At 33.3% G+C, this 20,782-nt stretch overlaps 1 protein-coding gene across 2 annotated transcripts in view; it reads left to right on the forward strand.

The window, feature by feature from the left end:
• The first annotated feature begins 506 nt into the window (after nt 1-506).
• The window catches only part of LOC148942523 (peptidyl-prolyl cis-trans isomerase NIMA-interacting 1-like), a 59,420-nt gene continuing 39,144 nt past the window's right edge, over nt 507-20,782 (forward strand). Inside the window, exons 1-2 of one of the 2 annotated variants that reach the window (XM_089102677.1) lie at nt 507-623; nt 12,613-12,684. In XM_089102677.1, the coding sequence (XP_088958803.1) occupies nt 12,630-12,684 (55 nt within the window). In that variant the 5' untranslated portion in view covers nt 507-623; nt 12,613-12,629. Of the gene's footprint in view, nt 624-663; nt 820-12,612; nt 12,685-20,782 lie in introns of those variants that run through there. The other variant, XM_089102678.1, reaches the window with a different exon arrangement.

Raw genomic sequence — 20,782 nt, forward strand, 5'->3', positions numbered from 1 at the left:
GGCGTCTTCAGCTCAAAAAAAACACAAGAATAATAAGATAAAAAAAAAACAAACAAGATAAAACTAAAAACCAATAAAACCACCACCAAAAAAAAACAACAAAAAAACAAAAATGTACAATCGGTGGAAACTGATCCACGAAGGAAAAATATGCTAATATAGAGTTACTTCAGTGAGGACACTAGAGTAACTGAGGAAAAATAAAAAAAAACTGTAAATTACTTTAATTATTCAGTTGCGAAATAATCCTTTTGTTAGCTATTACTGAAGCAAATCGTTTTGGTCTAGCAGGTAAAATAGTCCCAAAAGAAACACCACAGTATGGCCCTGAGGAGAATTTTGAGCACGAGGGGTTCAGTACAGCTACTGATTAATCGAGACAATAATTCACAAGAAACTTATTTTGTAAAATTTCTTAAGTCAAATTTCGTTACTAAAGTTAACCTTTTAGTTCTTTTCCATTCTTCGGTCAAACATTGCTGTCGCAACGGTGCCTGTTCCTCGTTTATTTGGTCCAAAAAGAAACAGAATAAAAAAAAACTTTTTAATTTGCTGGAAGGGCAAGTGTAAATCCTTTTCTAAAATTTGGACTCATCAAGCAGTAAAAGAGAATTTTGCGAAAGGTAAATTTGGCTGTTCCCTTACTGAGGAAATTATTGTGTGCAGTTGTAGTTCAAAATGCCTAAATCTAGAGGCTTTTGAGCTAGGCCTAGATAAAAGACACAATTCATAGGGACATCCACCACATGGCTAATATGGCATTAAAGTTCTTTTGTGATGCAAATGGATGTGATATTTAGATTGAAGATGCAATTCTAGGTATGTATTTACACATTAGGGGAGTGGGGGTATATATTCTGGAATATAGGCCTATAGGCTCTAAGAAATTCATGGATTTCTTAGAAAAATTGGAAAAACAAGCAAAGAAGTGAAGATAAAGGATCTCTCCCTGAAAAATGTGTTAACTAGGGTTATTCTACATATTATGGAGTAAGAATTGTTTTCTTAATAGCCTATGTTTCCTTTTGTCCAGCTGGACTCCTAGGCTTAAAATACTGGTTGGCCAGTTGGCTAGCCTAATTTAAAGATTTGTATATATATATATATATATATATATATATATATATATATATATATATATATATATATATTATATATATATATATATAGCCTATAGCCTATATATATATATACTGTCAAATTAGCCATCTGGTGGTATCCCCAATTCATAGGTAACATATCCTAAGGTATAAATTAAATTGGAAAAAAGAATGGTAAATTTTACTTTTGGGACTTCTTTGGGTAAATTTTGGCAGGTCATATTATTGACTTAGGAATAAAGTGAACATACTGCTTGATGCCTTTTTTATGCTCTTTACAAATATATTAATTACTTCAATCACAAATCCATATTTACCCACCCCCCCCCCCCTAATGTGAAAATATATACCCTGAATTCTAACCACACACAGAACTTAAATTATTGAAAAGTGGTTGAAAACATAATTAGTTTATAAATAAGTTGTTCAAAAGTAACATATTCCAAAAATACTTATTTATAACAATTCAAACCTCAATTATTAGGCAACTCAAATATGAAACATTTTCCTACTGTTTCAAGTTTTTGAATACCATCAACAAAAACAGTACTGAATTTTGCAATTCAAAACTTTGCTGTCAACAATTCATGGTATATTCCAATTCAGGGTATATATTTGCACATTAGAGGGGTAGGGGTGAGTAAATTTGAATTTTTAATAGAAGCAATTATTATGTTTGTTAAGAGCATAAAAAAAGGCATCAAGTGGTAGGCTATGTTCACTTTATTTATAAATCAATAATATAAACTGCCAAAAATTTAAACTTCTTTGTGTCTTAAGAATTGGTTTATTTAGGTGAATAAAACCTTCAGGAATGAATTCAGGGTCACAAGTAGGTATAGCCTACCCTAAGAAGATATTACCTACCTACTGTGTCTTAAAAAGGTTTAACATTAATTTTGAGTTTTTGGTAAAATTCTTATGGGTCTACAGGCTAAAGTATGTCCTGGGAAAATATTTCAAAGTACCTACCTCCACTTCTTTTCCCTCTAGAGGGTCCTGACCTTTAAAAATATGTATGTTGTGAAAGTAAAACCTTGCAAAGTAGATCCTCTGCTTAAATAAAGTTCAGCAGGATTGTTTTCAGCTTTACAACTTTGTTCAATCCCAATTTATAAGGTTTTAAAGATATGCAAAAACATTCTTAAATTTTGAAAAAGAAAACAGTACTCTTCTAAAATCCAGGACACACAAAAGAAAGACTGCATCAAAATGTCAAAGCCCCTATTGATAAACTAGTTTCTGCTGCATAGTGAGATATTGCTCACTCCATGACAAAGGAACTGTAGTTTTTTGGGGTTTAGGGGGACTAAAACATAGCTAGGTTAGGTTAGATTATGTATTTAATAAATGCTATGCTTTACCTCCATCCCCCTAATGTGCAAATATACAGCCCAAATTTGTTCATAAACTATTATATTTTCATCCTATTTTGTTTTATTTCATTAGCATCAACCAAACTTCACTTCTTGCATGTGGCCTGGATTTGAGAAGAGTACCAAAAGAACATTGATATGGCTTAAAATTCTACTCAAATAACAGGAATGGCATTTTCAGAGATGAAGCCCAAGAAAAATAAATGGTTAATTTTTAGGTGGCCCTGTAATTTAGCTAGGATAAAAGTGAAAAATTTGATGTCTTTTTTAAGCACTTTCATAATTCAAGAATTGCTTCTGGGGCTAGTTGCATTTAAGGTTAGGTTATATATTCCAAAAATACTTATTTATAACAATTCACCTCATTTATTAGGCAACTCAAATATAAACATTTTCCTACTGTTTTAAGTTTTTTGAATGCTGTCAACAAAAATAGAACTGAATTTTGTGATTCAAAACTTTGCCATCAACAATTCAGGTAGCCTGTATTCCAGGGTATATATTTGCACATTAGGGGGGGGGGGGGTAGATTTCATTGTAAATTTACAGTTGACCATATGATTTAGCTAGGATGGAAGTGAAAACATCATTTGGTGCTTTTTGGAAGAGTACCAAAAGAACATTGATATGGCTTAAAATTCTACTCAAATAACAGGAATGGCATTTTCAGAGATGAAGCCCAAGAAAAATAAATGGTAAATTTTAGGTGGCCCTGTAATTTAGCTAGGATAAAAGTGAAAAATTTGATGCCTTTTTGAAGCACTTTCATAATTCAAGAATTGCTTCTGGGGCTAGTTACATTTAAGGTTAGGTTATATATTCCAAAAATACTTATTTATAACAATTCACCTCATTTATTAGGCAACTCAAATATAAACATTTTCCTACTGTTTTAAGTTTTTTGAATGCTGTCAACAAAAATAGCACTGAATTTTGTGATTCAAAACTTTGCCATCAACAATTCAGGGTATATATTTTCACATTAGGGGGGGGGGGGTAAATTTACAGTTGACCATATAATTTAGCTAGGATGGAAGTGAAAACATCATTTGATGCTTTTTCATTGTTCATATAAAATACTTTCAGGACTCCTTTAAGGGCACAAGATGCAATTAGCCCCAGAAGTGATTCTTGAATTGAGAAAGAGCATAAAAAAGGTATCAAATGATGTTTTCACTTAAATTGTTATTAAGTAAATATTTTACCTTACAAAATTAAGGCAAAATGTAGTTTTGTCAAAATTTCAATAGGTAATAGACCTATCATGCAGGCAAATTTAAAGACCCTATAGAGGGAGGAGGAGTGGAGGTAGGTATTTCAAAATACCTTCCCAGGACATACTTTAGCATGGAGCAGCCCCATCCCTGAAAGTTTCATTTTCCTAACTTAACCTCTTTCCAAGATAGCCAAAAGTATCTAAAGTAGAATTTCACCAAGTTTTCAATCTCTTTTCCATTGGCTTTACTTCTTGAAAATACAATTTCTTTTATTTCAGTAGAATTGTAGGTAAATTTGCAGTTTACAACATAGGGTGAAATTGAATAGGGCTATATCACTTGATGCCTTTTCTTATAGTCTTTTTCTGTTCAATAATCATTTCTGAGGCAGATTCCATTTTGTACCTTAATGGGGCTCCAAAAGGAATTTTCTCCAATAGGCTTTTTCTGAATATAATAATCATTTTTGGCATGAATCCAATTTTAAGCCCTTTACAGACCCTCAAGATGACACCCTTTTCTCTCATTTTAGATAGGTATAAGTGTATGAGCAGTCTATCACATAAGGAGACATGTTAAGAAAATAATTCTTACTTTATAATATGCACAATTATCCTAGTTAGTATATTTTGCAGCAGGAGAATCTTTATTGTTACTTATTTCCTTGTTTTTTTTTTAAAGAAATTCATGAATTTCTTTGAACCTATATAGTAACAGAATATATACCCCCACCCCTCAAATGTGCAAATATATACCCAGATTTGCATTCTAAATCGAAATATAACCTTTGTTTGCATCACAAATGAACTTTACCCAACCCCTAAATATATTCAGATCAGGGTATATATTTGCACATTAGGGAGTGGGAGTATATACTCTGTTAATATGTAGGCTCTAAGAAATTCATAAATTTCTTAGAAAAAACTGGAAAAACAAGGAAAATAGTGAAGATAAATGTTCCCCTGCTGCAAAATATATTAACTTTGATTGTTGGGCATACTATGAAGTAAGGACTTCTTTCTTATCCTACATCTTTATGTGGTGGACTGCTCATACATCTATATCTTTAGATACAGCTTATATACCTCTGTTAGCATCACTCTTGTTAAAACCTGTTTACCCATAAATTGAATTGACAGTGACAAATTCAAGAATCAGTAAATGCATAGGAAATATATAATATAGGCTTTATTTGGGTAATGTTAGAAACATTAGGTGAAGTTAGGTTAATACATTCTAAGACCACACTGGCTATACATGACAAATGAAACTCAGAGAGGAAAGAAAATAACAAAATAAAAATAAAATAAAAAAAGGGGAAAAAATGAGGATTTTGTCAGCCAGTGGTGAACTATGAAGAAGAAGAAATAAGCAAATATTTTGACAAGGACCTCTGCTGAGTCATCCTCAGTGCTAAACAAAAAAGAAAGAAAAGAAAAAGAAACCAACAAAGGACTCAATATTTTCACCCTGTATAACTTGAAAAAAACCTATTTGCACATCAAATGATGAACAAATTTGTAGGCCAGCCAAAGCTATAGCAAAACAAAGGATTATTGCCCAATCATCTTGGTAGATTTCTTTTTCATTGATTCCAACCTGGTTCTTATTTAGTTTCTGTTCTGTCGCTGGAAAGTAAACTTCGAAAGGTTCGATTTTCGTTGGTTTCTTTTTCTTTTCTTTCTTTTTTGTTTAGTACTGAGGAAGACTTGGTGGAGGTCCTTGTCAAAATATTTGCTTATTTCTTCTTCTTCATAGTTTGCCACTGGCTGACAAAATCCTTGTTTTTTCACCTTTTTTTATTTTATTTTTCATTTTGTTATTTTCTTTCCTCTCTGAGTTTCATTTGAAGTTAGGTTAAAATTGAATTTGTTTCAAAATGATTATTATATTCAGAAAGAGTACAAAAAGCATCAAGTGGTATGTTTACTTTATTTGTAGGTCATTGATGTGAATTATTCAATATTTACCAAAACTGTCTTGTGAGAAAAAATTGCCATTTGCAGTTAATTTAGAAATGATAATTATTATTCTCAATATTATTAATAGTAAAATGATATTAAGAAAACAAATTTGCAGAGTTCTTTTTAAAGAGCCTGAAAAGCCTCAAAATAACACCACAGTAAAACTGACATCATTTTTGAGAGGTTTCTAGCTCTTTTTTTAAATTTCTGCAAATTTGTTTCCAAAATAACATTTTACCACAAAGAGTAAGGGAAATAATAATTACCAATCCTGAATCAGCTAAAAATAGCAATTTTTTCTTACTAAGTAGTTTTTCAGAAGTGTGCTTTTTAACCTTTTGGTGATTTTGGACTGTTTTGAGCCCTTTAAGGGCTCAAAGTGGAATTTGCACCATAAGCAATTATTGAAGTATGAAAGAGTAAAAAAAAGCATCAAGTGATATATTCACTTTCATCCTAGCTAAATTATGTTGTAAACTGCAAATTTACAAAATTTTAAACCATATCAGGGTTTTTCTTCCTGAGCTTAAGAAATAATTTCATAGATTTTAAAACCTTATAAAGTGAAACTGGGCAAAGGTGTGAGGCTTAAAACATGTCTTATTTGATCTTGAGCAAAAGATCTACATTTTTTTTTTTCCTTATTTGAATAAAGGATCTAGTTTATTTTCAAGGTTTCACTCTTACAACACAAACAGTGTCAAAGGTCATCAGAGGGCAGTAGCCTCTAGAGGGAGAAGCAATAAAGATAGATGCTTTAAAATATCCTCTCACAAGATCATTAGGGTTCAGGACACACACTGAGACTTTAATTTGCATAACTCAAAAAAAAAAAAAAAAAAAAAAAAACCTAAACTAGAATTCAACCAAAAGAAATGTACTACCATGCTGGATTTTCTGTTGAATGCTCTTCCCAGTGTACTAATCATCACTGTATCAGCCCTCCTCCTAATACAGCTAGAATAGAGAGCAGGATGTAGAAAATTTTTCTGATTTTGTGTGTTTGCCATTATGTTTTCTGCTTATATTGGTAATGCTTAAGACCATGGAGAAATATTTACTGGTTGATCTTATGTGAAGGGAGCATGCTATACAAATAAAATTTGTACCATTGCACTCCTTATTTTATGCTATGTCCAAAATTTGTGGTAACTTTTCTGACAACCTTCTCCATCTGCCCTGATTAAGTCCTGGGAATATACAAGAAAGAACACACTAAAAAAAGTATAATTTTTACTTTATAATATGGATTATTATCTTTTTTCCTCCCACATTACTATTTTAGTGGTTTGCTCCCCCAGAAGGAAACACTTTCTGAAACTAGGCTACTTCAAAGATCAAAAATATATATATTATTTCTAAAAGCACATCATTTTACTTTACCATATTATTGGGGAATATTGTTGAATTGGGATTCAATAGGCATCACTATTTTGTTATTATAGAGTTTAGTTAAGAAAAAGACCATGCACACAAAGGTATTAGCAATTTATTCTCGTGATGTGTCCTCTTTCTAAGCCAATTTTGAATTTTTGTTTGGGGTTAGCCTACAATTAAATTCTTAAGTATATAATTCTTCAAATATTAACCCATAAATGAGAAAGATGTTGATGTTCAAGATAGAAATACCTCCCTGGACCCTTATTTGGGCTATATATCCATTATTGCATGTTCTTTTCCCCTAGCATAAAATGGGTTAAATTAATAGATAGCCAGTCCTTTGAAAGGTGAAGAAATTTCTTGCTCTAATTTGGGCATTTCCATCTAAACTAGCTAGAGTAACAAAAAAAGATGGATTATTATTACTAATTGTTGTGCATTATTCTGATTACTGTTAATTGTTTATTGCATATCATCCACTTAATTCTGCTCAATGTCTCTGTGAAAGCAATTATAGATGTTGAGGGATCCTATTTTGTTTTAAGAAGCAAATGCAACTGAAGGTATTCAAAGCATTAGTAAATATGATTGGGAATGAGAGAGGTGGTAAGCCTCTTTAAATTTAGGAAAAGCTTGAATAATATTATGAACATGATTAAAATTTGGCAAAAAAATGTGTCTAAAGAAAGTAAAGAGCAATGTTAATACTAAAACAAACAGAAATCATTTTGTATTTAAGAGGGTTGTCATTCCTTAGCCCCCTGCTTATTTGTCTAGAATTTGAAGCCTCCCTTGTGATACTCCCCTTAAGTACTCCCTTAATACTCCCCTTAAGAACAAATGCTCTATTACAAGATTAATGCATTGGAAAACTTTTTCCCTGATGTTTCATGAATAGAAGAGCTTATTGCTCAAATTCTTCATCATGTGCAGGATATGTTCAGGATAGTTAATGTCACGTTTACCTAAAGCAGCTGGATTTTTTTTGTATTATTAGAAAATAGATGTTCATACAGACAAAAATATTAGATGGTTAAATTCTTGCCCTTCCAAAAAAAAGAAAAAAAAATATGTCAAATGGCTCAGACTCAGGCACTTCTCAATAATTAAACTAAAAGTGAAAATTCCTGTTTTAAATGTTTTGCAATGCAAGTGGTAAATAGAACTTGAATTTAACAATTCTTGGTGTGACTTTCAGTACCAACTGTTCTTTCAGCTACTTTTATTTATTGATAAACCATCATACATAAAAAGGTGGACACACACATAAAAAAAAGAAAAAAAAGAAAACAAAACAAACAGTAACAAACAGAACAATTATTAAATGAATTTCAGTTATATTACATGTGTAAATGGCTTTCCACTTGTGATTTATTATTCCCCGATTATGTCTACACATTAAATTTTCAAGTGCAGTGGTTGGATCGGCAACCCCATAATTTCTAATGGGAAAAGAGTTGCTTGTCCAAGTTGGAAAATGGAGAAGGTATTTAGCAAATCTAAAATAGTAGGAACGGATTACTTTTTTTCTGGGTTAGAAAGAAATTTATAGAAGGGGGCAGAATAAAGTATTTGAGGAAGGGTAACAGCATTGAAAAGGCTTACAAGAATTTTGCAATTAAAGCACAGCTTACAGGAGACAATGTGTCCATATGCAGCCAATATTTTTCTTTTAAAGTGATCTACAAGAAGGTTCCAAGCGTGTTTGATTGTTGATCCTATAGGGAGACCTAAATAATAAATGTGATCAACAGATTTAGTGGAAGAAATATCAAGGCTGGAATTAGTGGGTTTATTCATCCTGTTAAAATAAACAACTTCAGACGGTTTTGGATTAAAGCTGAGACCAAGTTTTAAATATACTGACTGAAGAACTTTGAACACTTGTGAAATTTTTAGAGGGGTATGGCTTATATTAAAAATATCATCAGCATAGCTTATAATAGATACATCTAGAAAATTGTGAATACATGAGGTTGGAGAAGCATCTTCAACATTGATTACAGAATTATTAAATGGACAAGGTGACGAGATGGCTCCCTGACAAACACCTTTAAATACCAGGATAAGCATATCATTAGGATTAGGAACTGAATTTCTTTCAGACATAATTTTTTACTGCACTCTTGAGCCAGCATACAGATCTTTTAAAGACTGAATTATGGCTAGATTACGCCTTGCCTAGCAGCACTTAACATAATTGCAGGGTGGATTAGGGAGTCAAAGGCTTGCTTAACGTCATGGCTTGCAAGAACTAGGCTGTCACAAGAAGAGTGAATGTCAAGCAGGATATTTGAAATAGCAGATAGAGCACCCTTGCAGCCAACTCTACAGCAAAATCCAAACTGATGAGGTGGACTAATAGCACTTTTTTTTGAGTTCATTAATAAATGTTAATTCGAAAAGTTTACATTAAGACGTGGCCACAGTAATAGAACGGAACAAGGAGCACTGACTTGTTGTTTTACCATTCTTGGAAACCGGGGAACTACAATGTTTCAAACCTTGTGGAAAAAAGGCAACTATGCTTTGTGATCACTGACTACACTTCAACAACTGGCTTTCCCAGTGAATCATTTATGACTAGCGTATATCTACTATATACATCTCTTGCTATAATATGAATGCCGTGCATGGGGGCCACAGGTGCACAACATTGACTAATTAAGTGACAATCTTGAGGCTATTCAAAAACATGCAACAAAGATCATCCTGAAAAATCCTTCCCTTGATGCGTTCAAGAGAAGGTATAACAAGTACCTCAGTGTTAGAAAATGAGGTAACTACTAGGACTAGTGGCAAATCATCATTTGTGATGGAGCCGTGAAGCCTGTAATAAAAAAAAAAAATATGACACATATGTAACTGCAATTGCAACATTGAAAATACCAACACTGAGAGAACAGAGATTCCATCTAATATGCAAATTTGGATAGTTGCTCCTTGCCTGTGAAAAACACAGTATGTTGTTGCCTCTTTTTATTGCCCCCAATGCCAATACTTGACACACAAACAAGTTTGAGCTAATAAGATGCAGAATGAATTGATTGAGCAATTCTTTTATTCCATTTAGTACAAGTGTCCTTAGTCATGCTTAGTTTTTTTTTCCTTTTTTTGTTGTAAGAGATAACATTATTTAGTTGAGGCTCTTGCTAATGCTATGAAAGCTGTTTTTAAATAAATCTTAAATGGTTTCCTAAATTTTTAAATAAATGCTAAATCCTAAATTTTAAAATAAATCCTAGATCCTAAATTTTTAAATAAATCTTGAATCTTAAATGGTTACATTTGTTGCATTAAAGAAAGCTTTGACCTAAGCATTAGTGAAGCTTTACCGTAAAGTATGGAAGGGGGGCAGCAGCTCCTTCTTATACTAGGTAATTTTGATCTGTTTTAGGTTTTATTGTTACTCTTCATTTTTGTTTGAGAAAAACTTCTGATTTTAATGCTTAAGGGCTTGTGAAACAAATTTGTGTAGCCATTATTTGATTGACTTTTTATTAATTGTTCATGTTGTTTGTTAATTATAATGTGTTAGAGGTAATTATTAGGTTAGAAAAAAAACGTTTTCATTGAAAGACACAATTTTCATATTATTAAAAAAAAATGCCCCTAGAACACTTCTTAGATTTCTATAAAACTAAGAGTGTTGAAGGCAAATCCTATGGCTTTAAATTATCCTATTTTGTATTAAAACCATGAAAGTCCACAAATGAGGGGGGGAGGCTGTATATTGACCGTCTTCCCCAGTTTCCCACGGAAAAATGTTGAAATATGTTATTATGTTAAATATGTTATATACACCTTTAAGGCAAAATAAAATCAAACCTTTGTTTCATTATCCAAGGACTAGAAAAAAATTACTTAAAGTTTTGAAAAATGGCCCCTCCAAATTCTTAGATATTATAGGAAAGCTTGATTTGATTTTAGAAAGCTCTTAATAGACTAAAAGAATTATAGTAAAAGCAAAGGATTAAAGTCTGACAATAAAGACAACTGCAGAAACTAAGACAAAATTTTTCAAAATCCTAATCTCTTCTTCCTGTGTATATTTTGATGTGTGTATATTTTTTTTTTTTTTTTTTTATTTCCTCATGGGTGATTGTATTGATCCAGTAGTCCTAGAATATAGTAAGAGGGCTCATTCGAACGGAAATATAATTTCTAGTGCTCTTTTTAAGTGACCATAAAAATTGGAAGGCAACTTGGCCCCCTCCCACGCTCATTTTTTTCCCAAAGTCACCCATTTAAAATTTTTAGATAGCCATTTTGTTCAGCATAGTCGAAAATATAATAAATATGTATTTTAGGATGACTTACTCCCCCACAGTTCCCAGGGGAAGGGCTGCAAGTTATGAACTTTGCCCATTGTTTACATATAGTATTGGTTATATGGAAGTATACAGACGTTTTCAGGAAGGATTTTTTCTTGTGGGGGGGGGGCTGGAAGAGAGGATTACGCGGAGAATATTTCCGTGGAGGATGTTTCCTTGGGGGAAGGGACATTGCTATGAAGGGGGCGCCAGATTTCCCAACATTATTTAAAAAACAATCAGAAATTAAATAAAAAAACAAGTTTTTCAACTGAAAGTAAGGAGCAACATTAAAACATAAAAAGAACAGAAATCATTTGACAAAATTTCAAGAAAGCCATTTAGGCAGAAGAAAAAAGAAAATTAATATGCAAATTTCATTTTAATTATTCATGTACTGTGATCCAAAATCAAAGCTGCATTAATTAAAAAACGCTCAGAAATTAAATAAAAAAAAACAAGTTTTTTTAACTGAAAGTAAGGAGCAACATTAAAACTTAAAACGGACAGAAATTATTCTGTATATGAAAGGGACTGCCCCCTTCTCAACATCTTGCTCTTTACTCTAAAGTGTTTTATTGCTTAAAAAATAAATTTGTGTGACAGAGTCAAACTTTAGCGTAAAGGGCGCGGCGGTGAGGAGTGGAGCCCCTTTGATATACGGAATAATTTCTGTTCGTTTTAAATTTTAATGTTGCTCCTTACTTTCAGTTAAAAAAAACTTGTTTTTTTATTTAATCTCACACAAAAAGAATCTACAATGTTCATACTGAATTTTTATGCAGTTATAAAAACAATGTTTCTGACAAGCCTTTGACTGACTGTTGTTTTGTTTTACTAAACAAACAAAATAGCCTTAGTTGATTTTAGGTATAAGAGGCTTATGTTAACCTTATGTTTCTATTTATTGATAATTTTAGTGCATTATTAGTGTTCATGGATTGCACCTTGCACTCTTAAGGGAGAGTAGGGATACATTTAGATGCACTTTTTTTTAATATATTATACCATTGCCACCCTCTTCACCTCATAAAAATTCTCTTATCCCCCAAGCCTTCTGGCTTTTCATTCCTAGATCCCCTCACATATAGTAAGAATAAGAATAACACTCTAGTCTATTTTCAGTATGCATAACTGAAGAATAAGAAGATGCATTTTAGAACAAGGGTATAGAATATATTTTAGCGTTTTTGTTCTAGAAGCTGGGTTTGCTCTTAATGCATAATGTTTTGTTTTATTTGTTTTTTTTTGTTTTTTTTTAGATTTGGCCTACTTGAAAATGTCTGATGAAAGATTGCCTCATGGGTGGGAGAAACGAGTCAGCAGGTCATCTGGTAAGGTCTTACATCCCTAAGTCCTTTAACTTAGTGATTAAGCTACCATTTAATATTAAATTCAATGACAGTAATTTTAATGATTAAGTTGGGTAATGGTTAGGCAGGAAAGATAAGTCCTTTTGCTTAAAGTATCAAGGACATAGAAAATTATATTAGGTCTATTTACACCTGAAAACTGCTATTATATATCTCTCTTTTGGTTGTTTCAAAATTACGAAATTTTTGGGGTAGTACCACATTTGTATCTGCTGCCAAGCTGAACTATGAAAATAAATATACCATCTAATTAGCTAAAATTGACAACACATTTTTCAGTAAAAAAAAAAATCAAATATGAATAAGCTGCCAATACCCAAAGCATTATCACAGTAAAGCTACCCCTTCTTAAGCTGTTTGGTTCCATATGTTTTTAGTTTTTTTTACTGATTTGTCTTTCACAGCTATTCTTTTTTTAATTTGGTAGCTTCTGTTGCTGTAATCTGATAACTGCGGAAGGAGGTCCTTGTCATTAAAAATTGATTGTTCCCTAATTTTTCTCGAAAGTTAGATTTAAGTTTTCTATTTTTTTAAATATATTTTTTGATTTATTAAAATTATCTTAAAATTTAGTTCTTTAAAACAATTCTAATTTTTTTAAGGTATGTATATGTAGATGTATAAGTTTCCACTTAACCAACTTAAACAATCAGATTTAATTTTTATTTTTCATTTTTTTTATTTTTCATTATCAGATTTCATTTTTACTGTGCTTAGTAGTTTAATTGATTTAAACTTGAAGATACCAAAATAAAAATTGACTCGTAAGCGGAGACATAATTCAGATATAAAGTTGGTTACCTGGTAAGTCCATTCCTCAATTTTGCTATGAATTAAGGTTTTCTCTTTGCTGCTTGCTTCACAGTTCAGAACTTTTTAACAGCTCACTGCAGCACCAAGTTGCGTGAGGCCAACACAGCTATTTAGGGTCCTCCTTAATCCTAATCTGTTAATCACCTCCCTTTTTACACCCTCCCAGAAAGCTCTAATTTCCCTTAAATGTCTCCTTACGACATCCTCCTACCCCAACTGGGGACGACCTGCTTTCCGTTTGGCTCTAGACGGTTTGCTAAAAAGGACTATCTTTGGTAATCTGTCATCCTTCATCTGTAGAACGTACCCTAGTCATCTCAATCTTTCTTTCATTATAGCCCTAGAAAGTGGAAGGTTGATAATTGAAGGGGCTTGGTTATGTTGCAGATATGCACTAAACAGTACATGCATTGCTGCAGATATATGAAATGACTTTGTGGGGCTAATAAAAAAGAGACAGATGCAATTGCAAATATTGCAATATACACAGTTCTTCATATGTTGACAAAAAACAGGATCGTCTTTATGAAATGAGTTTAAATCATTTCAAATGCAGTTTCCCAATCGCTATTTCTTACATCGTTTGTAGTCAAGAATTTAATTTTCAAGTTGAATCCCCAAAAAAACCTTCTATTGTTATTGCCTATAGGAGGGGGGATAGGGGGGGGGGGTATCATTTTTAAATGATAAGACCTCATTTTTTTTTTATTGAAAGCGGGGATGACAAAAGGTTAATTGTTTTTTTCATTTAAAGTGGAGACGGAAGAAAATAATATCAAATTCCCTTGGAAACCATTGAAATATTTTGATAGATCCAAGGCCCCCCATTAGGACTTGTTCATTGTCTTGGGTATTTTGCGATTTCTCATAGGCTACTGGCCTGATTTGGCTTTTGTGTGTGCTCCCTTTTAATTAGATTCTTTGGATCTTATTGAATGCCACGGCAAATCTATGACTCAGTTTTCCAATAATTTGAGGTATATCTGAATAATTTCGACATTTTTGTTGTTGTCTTTGTACCCCCTTACTCATACCCTCAATTTTTTTTCAAGGAACACTAAGCTTTTTAACGTTATTTTGCGTGTTTGTTTGAACCATGTTGAACCTTGTTGAACCATATAGTGACCTAGTTAATTATTAAATAACTTATTTTTCTAATGAAAGCTGAGACAGTATCCTATCAATGTGGTATCCAGAGGGGGGGGGGGGGGGTATTAAATTTAAATGATAATATCTTGAAATTTTTTTTTATTGAAAGCAGGGATCCCAATTTTTTTTTAAATTTAAATCAGAGACGGTATTTTATCAAGGTGGTATCCAGAGAGGAGGGGTGGTGGTGGTAGTGAGCTAGAATATTTAAATAATAATACCTCAATTTGTTTTTAAAGAAGGGGTGCCAATAAGTTAAATATTTTTGTTATTTAAAACACAGACGCTATCCTATCAAGATGGTATCCAGAGGGGGGGGGGATAGGGAGCTATTATATTTAAGTGATAGTACCTTGATTTTTTTTATTGAAAGCAGGGATGCCAAAAAGTTGAAACGTAACATACCGAATAAACCATTAAGTGTTTTTTGTTTCACTGTAATTGAAGCGTTCTCATGTAAAGTGTTCATCATGTATTTTTCAATTTGATAAATTTACTCCTTTTAAATGCAGTTTGTAATTTGACTGATATTAGATATTTATCAATTTATAATTTGGAATGAATCCCCAAAAGAAAAAACGAATCATATCCAAAAGAGCAGCCAAAAGCAATAAAAAAGCAGCAGTTCAGCCTTAGCCTACATGACATATATTCTATAAAGAAGCCAAAACAAAACTATGCATTTTATGCATAAAGATGCATTTTTTTTAAATTGTTATTAAAAACCTGTTTTTTATACAAGATATATTTTTAAGAACCCAAAAGAGCAAAAAAAAACAATCAATATCAAAGTCACCCATTTCAACTGTTTTAAAGGTGATAGGCAAAGGGCATTATAAAAAAATTAAGCTTCTAAGTTCAAAGCTATATTAAAAGTTTTTTGATTAGCCTAATTTAATATTAAGATGGTCTGGCCTAAAAAATAAGACACACGTATAGTCAGAATTCCATTGCGAATCCATATATAGCTAAATTTATCAAGACCCCCCCCTCCCTCCCTCCATAATAGTGAAAAATATACCCTGAATTATAAATCAACACCATATTTTGGGTACATAGCCTAGACTGCAGTTTTCAACAAAATTTAGCGTTTGAGCACAATTCAAAATAATGAGAATTTTTCATGCTCTTTTATAATTAAATAATCTCTTGACAGGGACTTTTAATTTTGAGCCCTGAAGGGGCTAGAAGGCTCAGAACAAGCCCATAGAAACCTAGTAACCCTATGCTCAAAAATTTGCTTCTTTAAATAACTGGCTAGGGAGATAAATAGGTCATATGTAGCTGACTTAGGCTATATATTTCCAGCTTGTGGTATCAACTTCAAAGTCTAATAACAATAATAATTTATTATGAAGTAACTAAGTAAGAGTCTTTTATTCAGGCTCATCACTAAACAAAATACAACCCAGTTGTGCTGATGATTTGTATCTAGTAATTATGTCAGTGATTCCAATCCTCAAAATGTAAATGGGGGAAAAATAACCAGTTAGCCATGATAAAATAAAAAGTAGTAAAATAGAAATAAGAAGGTATTTTTCAAAGTCTAACTGAGGCAACTGCTCCCCCCTCACATAATTGGCACCCAAAAATTATATGGCCTAATGCTGAATTAGAATAAACAGCGTACATTGGCAAGTACAAACAATACAATAATATATTGTATATGATTCATAATACAATAATATATATTACATAATAACAATGACAGATAATGATCTAATAGTATTGCTTTATTTAATCAACATTTGTCATTCAGAGAAGCCATGACTCTCTAATTTTGTTCTTAATGTAATTCCTGTTTTTGTTCCATTAAATTTTTTGGTACTGTTCTAATATATGGGTAACATGCAAGAATGTAACTTGAGAAAAGCCAAGAACAGATAACATTACCCAGTAATTGCCTATCTTATGCTCTATAAACAAGGGGTTTCTCACTCCAGGAACTATATTTAAGCTTTAGTTTTTTGGGGTTTAGGAGGAAAAAAGGTACCCAGGTTAGTTTAGGTTATGTATTTATTATATGCTATGCTTTACCCCCCCCCCCCTAATGTGCAAATGTACAACCAAAATTTGTTTCTAAACTTTTATATTTTTATCCTATTTTGTTTTAGTTCACTAGCATTAACCAAACTTCACTTCTCGCATGTTCTCCAGATATTAGAACAGTACCTTTTTTTCTTGCATTGCTTTAGTATAACAGTGTGACATCCTTTTCACTAATAAATACCCATAATGTTTCGAAGGCCTATAGGATATATGTTCTGAAAATTCAATCAATTATTATTACTGCTACTGATTTGCCCGTGAGTCCAGGCAATTTGATGTTCATATGTTAATCCTAAAACTCAGCTGCCCTTGCCTCAGACTATAAGCAGGCAGAACTTGTGTCACCTGTTCACCTGCAAATCCAAGCAACTTGTTGGGTCAACCAATTATAAATGAATTTTGTGTTAGTGTAACTGTCTGAGCTTATAAACTGGGTTGCCTGTCTAAGACTTTAGGCAGGTAGACCCTATGCCACTTGTTTGCACACAAGGCCAGGCAACTTTTCAGTCAACCAATTTTCAATTAATTCTGTTTTAGTGCAACTGTCTTGGCTTATAGATTGGGTTTTCTCACTGAGGACTGCAAGTCCAGGTGACTTAGTGGTCATGTTAATCCTAAAACTTGGTCAAAATGCCTTAGACTCTAGGCGGACAAGCCTACTTGGAAAGTCTACTTGAATTACAGACTAAGCTTTTTGGGTTGACTCACAACAGACAATGTCTATGGAACTTGCTAATGAAGAAGCATCCTAAGCCTAATTTTCCTGGCCACATAAATTCTCAGGTAGGTTGACTAAGTTCTAGGATTGATATGTGACCACCAAGTTGCCTGAACTGCAATTGGAACTATGAAAAGCCATCTGTATGACTTTGTTGTTTTCTCTATGTATCACTGGGGTAATGTAATTTCTTTTGTATGACATTTTATTGGATCATGTATTAAATAAGAAAACCAAAAAGTATTCTGTATAACTTTATTCATGTTTGTCTATAATAATTTGACGTTTAAAAATTCATACAGAAGACTTTATATCATTCTCCATGTTTAAAGGAAACACAGTATTGCCTATTGTTTTGATTTTATAGTGCTTTGTATATAAGAGCAAATGACAATATTTGTTGCTTAGAGTATAACCAATGACTTTAATAGTCAAACAGTGCTCACCCAAGTAATTTGTATTTCTAATATAAAAAAAGCATAAAATGTATATGCTACTATTATATAATAACTATGAGGTAGATTTATATCAAAATATTCAAGCAAGTCACACAGCCTACTAGGTGTCTTACCTTAGCCTACATAAGGTAGGCTATCAGTGGAAGTCATTAGGTCTGCAAAACTACCAATAGGGTATAGGCCCGTTTTTTAGCACTAAGATCTTACATCTAAGATCTTACATCTTTCTGCAAAGATTATCGTTTTTTAACTCATCTTTCTTCTAAGATCTTACAGCTCACTGATGTTAGCAAAAAGTGTGAAGACCGCCACTGTTTTTCCATATAGAACAATGATGAGAGAACTTTGATGATCTACTCATCATTAGGCCCGTTTTTTAGGACTAACATATTTCATCTAAGATCTTAAATCTTTCTGCAAAGATTATCGTTTTTTAACTCATCTTTGTTCGAAGATCTTACAGCTCACTGATATTAGCAAAAAGTGTGAAGACCGCCACTGTTTTGCTATATAGAACAATGATGAGAGAACTTTGATGATCTACTCATCATTGTTCTCAGACCGCTGATTAGAGCAGAATGATGAAAGATGTTTCCATAAAAATGACAAGAGATGTAAGATCTTAGTTCAAAGATTTCACTTTTATGCGTTTTCTGACAAAAGATGTAAGATGTTAGCACATTGATGAGTGAAAAAACGGGCCCTTTATTTAAACTGGCGATCTATCTCCTTAAAAAATGAATTATTGGTTTTTCACACTAATTTAAGACGTATATGGCTGTGTAAGTTTGCACTTGACCAATTTAATGAATTAGTTTTCATTTTAGGTATCCTTAGTACTTTAAGTGCTCCATTTACCAGACTCTACTGCAATCTAATATAACAGAAAGCCATAATTAAAAATAATGTCGTTTGTGCATACATCTTTCTTGTGCTAAAGATGTGCATTGATTAGGTATGCAAAGGTCTTTATGGGTACATGCATTCTTAAGTTCTACGAAAAAATAAGGGTTTTTATCTTGGTCAATGTTTAATTGATGTCAAAATCACATCAAATGAATTCAATCATAGGCAGCGCAATCGCGCTGCCTAAGTAAAGAACAGTGTTGGCACAATGCATTTTTTTTTTTTACTTTTTTTTCATACCAGGCACTTCGTATCGAAGGAGTTGTCGTAGAAACTTCGAAAATGGTTAATTTGATTGGAAATTGGAGTGGCTAGTGCCCTTTTTAATAGTCGAAAGTGATTGGAGGGTAACTAGCCCCCCCCCCCCCCACGCCCATCATTCCCCCAAACACATCCAGTCAAAATTTTGATATAGACATTTTGTTCAGCGTAGTTGATTTCCAGATAGAAAATATGTTTTTGAGGAGGACGCTTCCCCACAACCCTCACGGCAAGGGTTTTAAGTTATGCCCTGGGGGCATATAAGAACGATGTTGGCACAATGTATTATATTTTTTTTTTCCTTTAGAGCAGGACTCTTCGTATCGAAGAAGTTGTCGTAGAAACTTTGAAAAAGGCTCGTTCAATTGGAAATGGGAGTGGCTTGTGCCCTTTTTAATAGTCGAAAGTGATAGGAAAACAACTAACACCCCTTCCACGCCCACCATTTCCCGAAACGCATCCAATCAAAATTTTGAGATAGCAGTTTTGTTCAGCGTAGTTGATTTCCAGATAGAAATTATGTTTTTGAGGAGGACACTCCCCCAAAGCCTTCAGGGCAAGGGTTGTAAGTTATGCCCGGGGGGCATATAAGGTTTTTATAGAAGGCGTTGTCGTAAAAACTTCAAAAAAGGCTCATTCGATTGGAAATTCAAAGGGCTAGTGCCCTTTTTCATAGTCGAAAGTGATTGGAGAGCAACTAACACCCTCTCACGCCCACCTTTTCCCTAAACACATCCAATCAAAATTTAGAAATAGCCTTTTTATTCAGCGTAGTTTTAAGTTCTGGAATTAGGTCTTTGAGGATGGCAACCCCCCTTCCCCCCCCCCACAGCCCCCAGGGCAAGGGTTGTAAGTTATGTTCTGGGGGCATATAAGGTTTTTATAGAACGCGTTGTCGTAGAAACTTCAAAAAGAGCTCATTCGATTGGAATTTGACATGGCTAGTGCCCTAGTGCCTTTAATAGCTAGTGCCTTTAATAGTCGAAAGCGCTTGGAAGGCAACTAACACCCCTTCCATGCCCACCATTTCCGCAGACACATCCGTTCAAAATTTTGAAATAGGCATTTTGTTCCACGCAGTTTAAAGGTCAGGAAATTATACCTTTGAGCAGGACACTTCCCCCACAGTCTTCAGGGCAAGGGTTATAAATTATGCCCTGGGGGCATATAAGGTTTTTAAAACGTCAAAGGGGCTCATTCAGTTGGAAATTGAAACGGCTATTACCTTTTTTAATAATTGAAAGTGATTGGAGAGCGACTAACGCCCCTCTCATGGCCACCATTTTCCCAAACACATCCAATCAAAATTTGAGATATCCATTTTGTTCAACGTAGTTGAAAGTTCTGGAAATTAGGTCTTTTTGGATGATAACCCGCTCAGAGCCCTCAGTGCAAGGCTCTGTGGGGGCATAGAAGGTTTTTATAGAAGGCGTTGTCGTAAAAACTTCAAAAAAGGCTCATTCGATTGGAAATTCAAAGGGCTAGTGCCCTTTTTCATAGTCGAAAGTGATTGGAGAACAACTAACACCCTCTCACGCCCACCTTTTCCCTAAACACATCCAATCAAAATTTAGAAATAGCCTTTTTATTCAACTTAGTTTTAAGTTCTGGAATTAGGTCTTTGAGGATGGCAACCCCCTCCCCCCCCCCCCCCACAGCCCCCAGGGCAAGGGTTGTAAGTTTTGTTCTGGGGGCATATAAGGTT

The sequence above is a fragment of the Artemia sp. Qi Xiang Cuo genome, chromosome 16 (genome assembly GCF_049724085.1).
Source record: "Artemia sp. Qi Xiang Cuo chromosome 16, ASM4972408v1, whole genome shotgun sequence".
NCBI classification, from domain to species: Eukaryota; Metazoa; Arthropoda; class Branchiopoda; order Anostraca; family Artemiidae; genus Artemia; species Artemia sp. Qi Xiang Cuo.